Source organism: Drosophila mauritiana, chromosome 2R (genome assembly GCF_004382145.1).
Source record: "Drosophila mauritiana strain mau12 chromosome 2R, ASM438214v1, whole genome shotgun sequence".
Taxonomy (NCBI): domain Eukaryota; kingdom Metazoa; phylum Arthropoda; class Insecta; order Diptera; family Drosophilidae; genus Drosophila; species Drosophila mauritiana.
In genome coordinates this window covers 22886147-22899101 of record NC_046668.1, presented here as the reverse complement: position 1 = coordinate 22899101, position 12955 = coordinate 22886147, and the positions used below count along the sequence as shown (strand labels likewise).

Below are 12955 nucleotides of genomic sequence, written 5' to 3'. Positions count from 1 at the left end.
TCCCAAAATAAATAAAAGTTGTATTATTAGCTTGGTGGAGCTTGGAAGCGGAGGGATGGATGGGACAATGGGTGGGACAGGCCTTCTGGCTCCATTCAGACGGCCACTAATGACACGCACGCAGAGTCTCAAATAAATATGGGTACACCAAATATGTTTTATATATATTCACGCATCGTGATGTGTCAACAATTATACTGTGCAAATTGTTCGATGTGTGTGTGTGTGTGTGTGTGTGTGTGTGTGTGTGGTGCTGTGTCACCTGCCACATTTGCTTTATTGCCACTCATTAGAGCTGCTCGTCGAGCGGCAGGTGAACCCTTCCACCTGCACTCCGCCACCCTTGCGATGTTTTACATGTTGCTCTGCTGACTTCCAGCACGTATTAGTTTTTCCACCCGAGTCCGCCCCTCATCAAATCCCTGCGATTTGACAGCAAATGACAAAAGATTCCGCTCGCCAGCTGCTGCGACACTTTGATGAATGGGGTCACCGAGTTGCGGCTCCAGGATTTACGGCTCTGCCAAATAGGATACAAATGTTAAGCGCTCCGGCGATCGGAGTTCGCCTACTCACATGCACGCCCAAAAGTTCACAACACAATTGGTTCGCGATTCGAGACAAAAGTTTCTTCTGATAAATAACTATTTACTATTATATAACTATAACTATATAACTATTTACTGCTTCCAATAGTTTCAACTATATAAAGTCAGTAAAAGCATTAAATCACAGCTTTAGCACGGTTTCTATTGCTATACTTACCACAATGAAACAATACTTGTAATTGTGGAAACCTAATGCCTATGATATCAACTGCTTCATTTTTTTTGCAGTGTATGCCGCGTCGATAATTGTTTTTGCTAAACTAATAACGATTAAACCTTGAATAATAGCCGCAAAGTAAATTGCTGCTTTATTGCTAACGGATTATTATAATTCTTCATCTGACATAAATAGCTTTCAAATATAAATTAGAAATCGGACTACGATTGTTGTGGCCAAAATACGGATTTGGTCGAACAATCAGCACTATAACTATGGCAGAAATACTCCTTTAACAGAAAGGTCTATCCTCAAAAATTAAATAAAAAGCATCACAATCGTTTTAGAATGAGTTTTTTGCACTGCCAAAGGTCCAAAATAATGTTCCCTATCACAATTTGGCGGATTTTCAAAAATCGATTTTTGGCCAATTTTCGCGTTTTTTATAAGGGGTAACATCATTGAAATTTGAAAAAAAAATGAAAAAATTTAATGTTTCAAATTTGAATGCCAATCGATTAGGAATGTGATTATGAAGTAAAAAAAGTACAGCATTCAGCAATCGGACCAAAAAATCGATAAATTCGGGGAAAATATTGATTTTTTGGTCGCAAAATAAGTGGTTACCTTCATAACCTGGCCAAAAAGCGACACAATCCATTAAGAATGACTTTTTTCCACCGCTAATGGTCTAAATTAAAGTTCCCTATCACAATTTGGCAGATTTTCAAAAATCCATTTTTGGTCAATTTACGCGTTTTTTTATAAGGGGTAACATCATTAAAATTTGAAAAAAAATGAAAAAATTTATTGTTTCAAATTTGAATGCCAATCGATTAGGAATGTGATTATGAAGTAAAGAAAGTACAGCATTCAGCAATTGGACCATGAAATCGATAAATTTGGCGAAATTATTGATTTTTTGGTCGCAAAATAAGTGGTTACCGTCATAACGTGGCCAAAAAGGGTCACAATCATACAAAAATTACTGTTTTCCACCGCTAAAGGTCTATACTAAAGTTCCCTATCACAATTTGGCAGATTTTCAAAAATCCATTTTTGGCCAATTTTCGCGATTTTTATAAGGGATAACATCATTAAAATTTGAAAAAAATTGACAAAAATTTTAAGTTTCAAATTTGAACGCCAATCGATTAGGAATGTAATTAGGAGTTGAAAAAAGTACACCATTCAGAATTTGGATCATAGAATCGATTTTTTTGGCGAAAATACTGATTTTTAGGTGGGAAAAAAGAGGTTGTAAGTCGCGTGGAAGTCATACATCCATTTCAGTTATTGTTCGCTCTCAACTTCGAGGATTTCAGGACCATGACTTTCCGTTCGGCAATTGTCCTGGCAACGGCGATTACATTGAGTGTGCGATGCGTAATTGTCGGCATTTCTGCCGGACTAAGTCGAGCAATCTCTCTAAGCCAACAATAGAAGGGTCTGTGAAACCCGGATGGCGTAACTGAGCCGGAGCCGGGCCAACAAAAAAAGGATTATTTTGATTATTTTGCGTGTTTGCCGGCGAAAGTGGGTGGGCGGCCGGGCTGGGGCCTGTTTATTTCAATGAACTTGCCTTTCAAACGAAATTTTATCATGCTTGGCCAGGCCGAGTTAACCATTTGGCATTTTCCCGAGAAGCATCGCAACAATAAACCGAATGCGTGAACAGAGCACATTTGAATGAAATTTGCTTATGCCCGTGCCTCATATTCTCTCCTCCTCCCTCGCGCAGACATCCAATCCCTGTGGCTAACGAGCTGGCTCAGCTCCGGGAGGACCAGCGGGCGGACCAAGCGGAGCACCGGCGAAGGATTCGGAATCGGAGGCGGAGGCCACGAGAAGCGCGCAGTCAACGTTTACACGCTCCAGCAGCCGCATAAGTTTCCGCTCCAGTTGGACGTGCACGGCGGCGGTAATTGTAGCTTTGATTGCCACCAGGAGCTGGACAGGATCCGTCATCCCGGCGTCGCAGTGCCGCGCCAGCAGTCAACAACACCTTCCTCGGCACGGGCCGGGGAAATCTACGAAACCAAGTTTATTGAATGCTCAATGGGTAAGCAACCACTCCCTCCCAGAAACAATCACAATCAGCAGGCGGCAATAAGAATTTAAATTAAATTTTCGCCTTTTTCCGCCCCTCGTGAGCGCTTTCCCGGGGATTTTCCCTTTTCGATTGCGGAAAGTTGAAACAGAAACGCCGTCTGCTGTTTGATTCCACAGTTCAATTTGCATAATTTTGTTAAGCAACATTTTCGACTCGGCTGGGGTAGGGATTTCCATGGGTCATTCATTCGGTTTCCTATCACGCCAAATCTGTTCTAGTAGCCTAAAAGCCCTGCTACCCTTATCCTTATAATCATGTATTTGCTTCAGGGGAGTCAGACAGATAAGATACTCTTAAATTATGCTATGCTCTTGATTTAAAACACTTAAGATGAAATATTTAAAATTGATTCGATTCGACATTCAATTGAAGTAAGTCACAACCCTTTTCCGTTGCCCGTGCAGCCCAAACGATGGACGACATGGTCTTCCAGTGCAGCAATCAAAACTCGATCTATGTGCTGAATGCCAGCTACGGTTCCTATGGGGTGAGTCCTGCCAGTCTGCGAGTCCACTTGCACATCTATCTGAGCTTCTTTCGTCCTTCCTTCGGCACTCCCTGCTCCGCATCTCTCCACCATCTTGGCAGGACTATGGCACATATGCGGCAACAAAGCGTGAAATAAATGGCAGCCGGAGCAGAGCGGCAAATCCAATTGGGGCGACTTGCTCGAGTGGCGTCCTGCAGCATAAATTCAAAACTTTCGGCAGTGCCGCAGCAACAACAGCAGCCGCGGCAGCTGCAGCGGCACCAGCCATGGACGCAGCAGCGGGAGGCGCAGCAAACTACGTAAATCCTGTCGCTACATCAATGTCAACCGCAATGTGTTCACCGGCAACGGCGGCCCTGCAAAAACTGTTCAATTGCAGCGTCGGCGTCGCCTGCCAAAATGTCACCCACGCCCACAGCAACCACACCAACCAAAGCAGCAGCACCAAGAGCAGCAGCAGCAGCAGCAGCAGCATCAGCAGCAGCCACATGCACATCAGTGGCAGCAACAACAATGCCGCCGCGAGCAACCATAACAATAGCTGCCTGTCGGCGGCAGGCGGAGTGGGCCTCCAAAGCGCCCGGAATCGGAGCCGGAGTGGCGAATGCCTCGATGGCGCAGCGGGAGCGGTTACCTCGTCAGCCGGGGGCGGAGGCGGAGGAGCAGGTGGCCTCCCTCTGCTCCCAAAGAAGAAATGCACCAATGTCAAATCAGCGCTTATTGCCAAGAAGACAAAGTTTCTCAAATATCTCGAAGAAGAAAAATGGCGCAGCAACGCGGCAGTTCCGGAAGATGCTGGTGCCATCAGGTATGTAACACCCAGACACTCGGAGAAATCGGAGCGCACCTAAGCTCAATACAATATAATAGAATAATTTTATATATCAACTTATTTTTTCGAGTGCATTTGGCGAGTATGTGCGTTTGAGTCAGTGTGGCAATCTCCTAGCCGTCGCAAAAACTTATAAATTCCCATAAATGTTATAGGGCGTCGTGCAACGCGCTGCAAACTGTGGCAAGTTTTATGACGGCAATCCGGGGGACAAGGCTGGTTCCGCGGTCCTAGTTGCCATGCCGAAGTGGTTTCTCATTAAGTTGACTGAGGACCGGCAAATTCCCTCTCGCCCGGCATGCGATTATTTCATAATTTCATAATTAATTATTGAAGAGCAGCAATCGGCGTTAGTTGCCATTTATAGCCGAGTGAGTCGCTGAACCCATCGCGGCCATTATTCCAGATATCGATTGGTCATTCCCCTTGGCCTCTCCGGTGGCCTCCTGGTGGCCAAATGCGCCTTTCTTGTCCGGACTGCGGCTTCTAAGCGCTTTCAATTATCTGTCAGCGGACACTTTGTTGCATCGGGGAAACTTTGTGGCGTTGTTCACGAAGTCATAAGTTCTGATCATCATCATCATCATAGCAAAGTTGCTTCCCGCACTTTCCACCCGATTTTCCGCCCGCTTTCCGCCTTTTCCGCCCAGCAGTCATTTGCGAAATTGAAAAATTAACGCGGTCGCCGTAAACATAAAGTGAGGCGAAAGCATCGGCGCTTAAAGAGGACTTAAGAAGTTGATCAAAACGCCGATGCCGCCCAGCCCATAAAGGCGCATATTGAAGTGCAATAATCACATTCTGCGAAACTTGGCGCCCAAGTTGCACTTACATACATGTTACGAGCTACACCCGTCCCCTGACATCACTCATACGCACTGTTTTCGGGCCCTCCCCCCTCCCCATCCCCAACCTATCCATTTTGCAATAATGATGTCAGAAGTTCGCTCGCTCACTGAACATTTTCGCTGGCAAAGGCGGCTGCGAAAATTTCATTAATTGCACCGGGCGAAAAGGGCGGCTTCGCTTTGATTTATTAGTGCCCTGTGCGCATTTAATTAGTAAACGTCAGCCGGGAAAAATGCAGAGCCCTTCCCCCTCTTCCTTCTTAGGCATTTCCACGGCGGAAACTCTCCGGCGCGCATTCATCAACTTTCTGGATGGCGACACCAGCGAACTGACAGGAATAACTCCCAACTCGTGTCGCCAAGTAACTGCGGAAATTTGTTGGGCAAAGTTACTCGCTTTTGCATTTTTCCCGCCGCTTTTCGCGGCCTTGTGCAGCCCGCTTTTCCGCTGATGCGGCTTAAAGGCTCCCCGAAGGTGGCTTAATTCATTGTGGCCACTGGCTGCAAATGGCCCCAGTCCGATTGTCGCCGCAAATTAAATGGGAATCATTGTTTCAATTTTAAGTTCTTTTGCGGGCGGCAAAGTGTTGCACGCGCAGTGATTTATCGCTTTTATCGATCGATTTGCCTTTGTTATCGTTCTGATTTAAGCGCTTTTGTGATGCTTCTTTTCATATCTTTTGGTTTCCGCCAACTTCATTTGAACTATTTTGTTTTCATAACACACCAATGTGTATTATTAATATGAATTTATATTGTTGCTACTGATTTTAAATCAACAAAAATAGCTACAGGATATTTTTGTTAGTTGAAAACCTTTTTTTTTATTTCTGTTGAGCTGAGGCACTGTTCATAATTTCCAGTACGATAGAGCCTTAATTTTCCGGCACACGTCACTTACCATAACCATGTCCGTAGCTGCTCCTTTCCCACTTTATATCACTTTGCATGGGGGCCATGCTCGTCCTTGCTAATCGCTGCGAGTCCTTCCACGCCACTTGCAGCCATTTGATACGCGTTTAGTTTAGTCAACCAAACGCTAAATAAACTTTCATTTAACATGCTCGACAGCAATGAGGCGGAGCCACCCACTCCGAGCGGCAACAACAACGGCGGCAACTTGAAAAATCAGAGCAACAGTCGGGAGGCTGGAAGTGGCACTGGAAGTGGCAGTGGAAGTGGGTGTGGAAGTGGTGGGCAGCCGAACAAACCGACCAACTGGAGCATGCATAATGAGGACACCAGCACGGCGCTGGCCAGCCACCATCAACTACAACAGCAGGTGAAATCGAGCTCCGAGCTCTACCAGGAGGCAGCCGACATTTTGGGCCTGAGTTGCAGCCTCTGTGATAATTGCCGCTGCCTGGACTGCCAGGTGAGTAACTGTGGGGGTGGGGAGTCGTCGGTAGAAGGGTCCATAACGGCACCTGATTTTGGTATGATTCATTATGTCTCGATACACTTACTGCTGAATATACAATGCCTTTAGTATTATTGGTTTGCTAGCTAAGCTTTATTAACTTAATAGAGATGAACTGAAATCTGGGTTGTGTGTTCTCCTGTGAGGTTTTCTTATGTACGCCTGCCCTGTTCGGCATGTCCGCAATGATGACTCCCCGCTTCCTGGCCAATCAAGAGCTCAATCTCGAGCGTTAACCAACCAACCATTCCCCCACAGAGCGGCTACTTTGACTGCGACGACGACGATGAGAGCTACTCGGAGCAATCGCTGATGGACGACGAGTACGACGAGTTCGACTGCGGAGCGGAGGAGCTGCAGGCGGCGATGACAGCAGCCCGGCAGCAGGATGTGCCCCGGATGCCCTGCTGCCCGCTGGGGGCGGGTTCCCACCTTGCACACAAGGCGGACTCCCCGGCCGCACACACGCCCCCGCAATCGGAATCCCTGGGCCATCGGGTGGCCATCGATTTTGATTTAATTAACGCCACTTGCAGCCAGGTGCTGCAAAACTGTGAAACATTCAACGATTTGAGTCTGCTAGATGCCGCCGCCGGAGCCGAGCGTCCTTTCACGTAAATCCAGGTAGGTGTCCGGCGTGCTACACAACTACGTGTGTTGTTTGTGGGGCATTTCGTGAATTCCGGAGCGCTGTATGACAACCATATCCCCATATCCCCGTATACCGGCCAGAGCCCGTTGGCAAGCCGATTTGAGTTCACCTGTCGCCGGCTGTACCTCCTCACTAACCGGGATCCGGGATTCGGGATCTGTCCGAAATCCACTGCGGACTCGCAGATTGCTACAGCAATTTCTCATTCGTTTCCTGGCAGCGAGAGTGAAACTGAAATTGGGGCTTATGCAAAAATGAGAAGATTGCATTTTATTCTACGGAAAGGCAACAAAAAGGCTCTCGACTAAGAGATACCCCTTTCATACCTTGTACCTCAGACCTTGGAATCATTTCCACCTTAGAACTCCAGACTACTTAATTTGGTTTCAGTCATTTCTGCCTTTCAAGCGACATAGAAACACCTATATACTCGTACCTAGTTCAACTGCCCCAGCTCTTTTGGATTCACAAATCATGAGTACTCTTGAGGACCGCTCCACCCTTGAACCCACTGAATGCGGGGTACAAAAATGCTGCTGAGTTGGCAAAGCTTAGCCAGAGCTTGGCAAGCGAATTGCTGGGGGATCGGAATGGGTTCCGGACCGCAACAGTGGCGAAATGGCCTGGCACTGGTCAGTTTATTGCATTTAGTCAAGTTTCGCTGTTTGCATGGACGATTGCTGGCAACAAATGAAATGCGGTGTTTCGAGGTTTGGGCAGCCAGGAGATTCGGAAGCTGAGGGCCGGCAAATTTGATTTTCCCACACACACAGGCAGACAGACACACACACTTTCACCGACAGCAGGAAATTTTCCATATTTGTTGAGGGCTCAAAGCAATATGCAAAACATGCACTTCCGTTTGTTTCCCCCGCTTTTTCCGAATTAAACTTTCCATGCTGCATTCGTTTTATTTTGCAGGACTTTTTGTTAGCCGCCCATTCAATTGAAATGCAGTCCAACAAAGGGCTCAAAAGCCAGGCTGAAACTATGAAAAATTCATTGCCATCAGGATGGCAAGCGGCAAAAATGGCAAGTCGAGAGCGGAACTTAAATCGAATTACATTTACGAAATGAAATTTAAAGAGCCAGTCCTGCCGAGTGAGTAATGACTGCTACAAGCGGTGGCAATAAATAGGATGCTCCTCGCCCGCCAATCCCCAATACCCGCACCATCCCCACTGTCATCCCATGGCCATGCTCCGCTGCTCGCTGGCAGCCAAAGCGTCCAAAGCCTACCGTCTAAGCCCCGGAGGCTTAGTGTCTACAATGATGCACTGCGAGAAGAGGCTGATCCCGTTGCTAAGTCAACGTCGTGTTATAAACTTGAAAGCAAATGAAAACAAATTTACTCTAGAAAATGGTAAGAGTATCCACACGGATTACATCTGGTGCTGAAAATGGTAGTTGGGTTGGTACTCATTTGACAGATCAAGTTAGAAGCACGCAACTTTTTCGAGTGCAGCATGTGGCCAAGTGAGTGTGCTCGATTGCGAGGGAGTGGCCGTGCCAACACATCAAGTGCATTTGGTGTTGGCCAACACCTCCCCGAAGCTCCCCGAAGGAGCAGCACCCAGAGCTGCGCCAGCTGTTGGCCATTTGCCAGGCGCTCGCTGGCATTTCGCTTGGCCAGAAGACAATGCACTAAAAACGACGCTTGCCCAAAATCATGGCTTTCGGCGCCCTGCCCGTGCGAGCTACTTATGCAGTTTGTGCCCACGGGCACTGGGCTTTATTGAAAACTCATTTTACCTTAGGTTGTCCGACATGGCCCATCGGGCAGCCCATTCCCACTGCCCACTAAAAACAGTTAGATGGAAGCGCCAGCCATAAAACCGCTCTGCAAATGAAATTTTACGCAATGCCCACAGAGCTAAAACATTTTGTGGGCCGGCTTTTATTTCAATTTCCCATTCGGACGCTGGTGCAATTTCATTACCATCCAATAAAAACACCTGCACTTTGTGGATCCACAGGAAAGCATGTAAAAGCATGGGATGAGAGTCAAGTATTAAGGTATGAAACTTAATCTAATCGCTGGAAAATGCTTTAATACAAATGGCTGCACCTTATCGACCTGAAACTGGAAAACTATTTCGTGTTCTGCTCCAAGTGGTTCCCCACTCAATGAACCCCAGCACCCAAATCAAACTTTTCCTGCGGTCTGCGATTGCCAGTTTAGCTGGTCCAAAGTGCTCCTAACCACGGTGCGCTGCAAATCCGAATGCAATTGCCATTAGAGCCCGGCCGCAGCACGCCCACAGCCACGCCCCGCTTAATGATGCTTGATTTAATTAATGCCGCATTACCTACGTGGCAGGACGCAGTCCCCGACTTGGGGCACTGGCACTCCGATAGGGATTGGGACGCGGACTCGGCTGGGAATGGGGAATCGCACGGCCGGATGGCAATTGGAAATTGTGCGCGTCTGTTGGGGAAGCAGCGGCGACAGGATGAACCACATTGCCATTTGCTGATGATGATAATTTATTGCCCCGAAGGGCTTATGGGGGCCTCCACCTCCACTGCGCCCCGCCCTCGGTTTTCCGGAACCCGCGTCCTGGGCTCCTTGGAGGAAACGATTTCCGCTTCGGCCTGCCTCGGGCGTGGGCAAATATTTGCCATGGCTTTCTATTTCCCCAGCCAGGCCAAACAAATTGTTTACAATATTTATTGTTTGTTCGATGTTCTGCGGCCGTTGACAATGATGAAATGGCAGCCTGGGCGACGGACCCACCGCCCGGCCGGGAAATCAGCGCATGTGACTTGACCAAAGGAAGAAGGGACCCCGAAAGTGGATGTCTGGGTCGCGACAACGGCGTCAATGCTCATTTCCGTCGACATATTTTCATTTCCTTTCGACTTTCAGCTCCGCCTTCGCTGGCTGTTTGTCCAAGGATTACCAGCAGCTGGCTCGTCCTTCCGCTCGTCCTGCGCCGCCGCCGAGTGAAATGTAATTCATTAAACTTTATTGTCCAGCGTTTTCCACTGACCTCGCCCTGCGTTCGACTCCAGTTTAATTTGTTTCTGCGGCAGGAAAACCTCATTTATTGCCCATGTAGAGGAAACTTTTCGGCCGAACTCGAAACACACAAAAATAAAAACGAAAACAATAACAAAAACACGAGCCAGCGCACACAAAATCATAATTAAAATTTTCAATAAAATCTCCGTAAGCAGGGCGAAAAGCAAACAGAACCGCTTTGCTGGCTGCTAATTATAAATTATAATTTTCCAGATCCTTTGTTGCCAAAATTAATCTTAATGAAATTATTCAAACAAAACTTTTCTGCAATCGCTGGGGCGGCTTTTTCCCGCCCGCCGGCAATTCATTTCGCCCGACATCCATTGACAAAGTGAAAGCACGTTTCGATAATGAAAGCCGCCAACGGCCACGCCCCTTCACGCCCCCACTAATTGTGCCAACAACTCGATTCCAGCTGAGCAACCTTCCACACTCGACACTGGCCCTCGAAAGTGGCCTACACCACATAAAAGTGGCGGACGAAAGGACGAAAGGACTCAGCCTCCCCTTTTGGCTGCCCCGAAAAGTATGCTATCTAATTGTTGGGGCATCGAGCAAGTGCCTCAGATTTGAGGGAGCTGCTCTGCTCGAAGGCAGAGCCTCCTCCACTGCAGTTTCATAAATTTGAAATTCAAATTTGGAACTCACATGCCGCAGATTCGACTCCCAGATACCTTAAATTAAATTCTGGGAGCGCCTTTAATCTTGGGGGAGCCAACTTGGCACAAATCAACATATATGCATGTACGTGCTGACAGGCTGACAGGTGAAATGCTATCTCCAGCCTGTTGCTGACACCAAATGGGGGAAAAGTGGGGACTAGAGTTTTTAATTATGCTCAGCTGAGATTAATTTTTTGGCCTGGCATTAGTTTTTATTATGTAGTTATCAGAGGCACCTACTTTACAAACTTACTAGATTATATATATTTGATATATGATTTATATAACTGACATAGGGCGTGCATACCCAGCTTGGATTTCAAGGAAGGTGCCTGGCTCGTTGGTGAAAGTTGGAAAGTTCTATGCACATTAAGATTAATTTTTTGGCCTGGCATTAGTTTTTATTATGTAGTTATCAGAGGCACCTACTTTACAAACTTACTAGATTATATATATTTGATATATGATTTATATAACTGACATAGGGCGTGCATACCCAGCTTGGATTTCAAGGAAGGTGCCTGGCTCGTTGGGGAAAGTTGGAAAGTTCTATGCGCATGCAAACTGATTTGTGCTACAACTTCCACCCACTTTCACCTCGTGCGTGGGCGCATTCATATGTATCCAGTTGATAAAGGTCTTGGTCGGCTGGCACTTTGGGTTTACATTGCAAATACAAAACTATTAACAAGACAAAGTCGGGGGATAAATTAATTAAAATGTCAACCTGGATTTATTTCGTGTGTGCGCAACTTGACAAAAGTTGTAGCCTCCTGGGCGTGGGTGGCATTTCCAAGGAGCAGCCTGGCACAAAGCCACAAAAAGCCAACAGGAGCGGAGGGGAGGGTCTATGAATACTTCATGAGCACAAAGCGTGCATAAAAATTAAAATAATTTGTGTGATTCTTATGCGAGAGTGGGCATACATGTGCACACTCCTCCCACTCAGCCGCAGAGTAAACGATTGCCCGCCCTTATTTACCTTTCAACATTTCTATTTGCACAGGTGACGCGCTGGCAGGCGGGGATTCCCCGCCCAATCAGGAGTCCGCACACTGCAGCTAATTAAAGTTTAACAACGGCCAGGTCGGAGCCCATTAATTGCAACTGACACCTAGCACAGTGGCTGCCAATTGTACGCGGACACAGCGCCGCTGGTGTTTGCGTTGCGTTTATTTTCTTATTTCTCATTTTGTTTTCAATTAAGTTCGATGCAAATAGAGCAGTTGGCTAACAGGAAGCCTCCGCTGCCATATATCCTGCATAAATACGCCATATGTGGCCCATGGTGTGTGTGTGTGTAGTGGCATTGTGCAAACGTGGATAGTTGGCGAGCGTGACGAACTGGTCAACAAATCGCAAATAAATTAATTGGCAATTGCAATTTCAATTCAATTCAATTCCGAGGCAGCGGAAGCTCAATTGAAAACCAGAAGTGTTCCGGCGATGGCGATGGCGATTATCAGTGAACATAAACCACATATGGAACAATGAAACAATGAGAAACCATAACGAATTGTGCCAATCCAAACCAATCTCATATTCAAATATGAATGTTATCGTTTTGCAGTGAGTGCAAGCCAAATCGAATTCATTGGGATTATGCAGCCCGTCGTAATCTGACAACACAACTAATTGAAAATTCAATGAAATATTTATCCCTAATCTGTGTAAAGGGTCTATATGTTGTTAGTGCTTAAGTATGTAAGAATTTTAGTGTGATGCTTTTCGTTCGTTCACTGATTTCAAATCAAGGAGAAACATTGGAAATATATATTTGTGTTGGAAAAGAAGCCCCGTGTCTGCGAATTGTTTGCTTGCCACGGGTTGGTGGATGGACAGGGGTTAGGGGGCCAGGGTCAAGGGTCGTTCCCTGGCCGCGATTCGAGGATGCACAAAGCCAACGACCATGAGACTAGCTTCAATTAGCCGTTAACAAGTGACTGACGGACAGAATCCGGAGGAGATAACGGCAGGCACAAACATAAATGCAATCTGGCCGAGATAACTGGGCCTGCTCACTCCGGGAATTGGCCATTTGGAGAGCGGCTGCCAGTGAGCCCAGTTCGCTCATTAGTCTGGAAGGGATCCCCTGCGGCCGGAGACAAAGGTGGTAAAAAGTCCATCAACTGCTTAAAATGTAATCAG

General features: G+C 46.8%; 1 protein-coding gene across 1 annotated transcript; it reads left to right on the top strand.

The window, feature by feature from the left end:
• The first annotated feature begins 2748 nt into the window (after positions 1-2748).
• LOC117135534 (secreted protein PRY1) lies at positions 2749-11923 on the top strand. The gene is made up of 6 exons (XM_033295805.1): positions 2749-2827; positions 3283-3365; positions 3467-4176; positions 6120-6423; positions 6727-7092; positions 11814-11923. The coding sequence occupies exons 1-5, from the start codon at positions 2824-2826 to the stop codon at positions 7084-7086; spliced, it is 1461 nt and encodes a 486-aa protein (XP_033151696.1). The 5' UTR covers positions 2749-2823; the 3' UTR covers positions 7087-7092; positions 11814-11923.
• The last annotated feature ends 1032 nt before the right edge of the window (positions 11924-12955 follow it).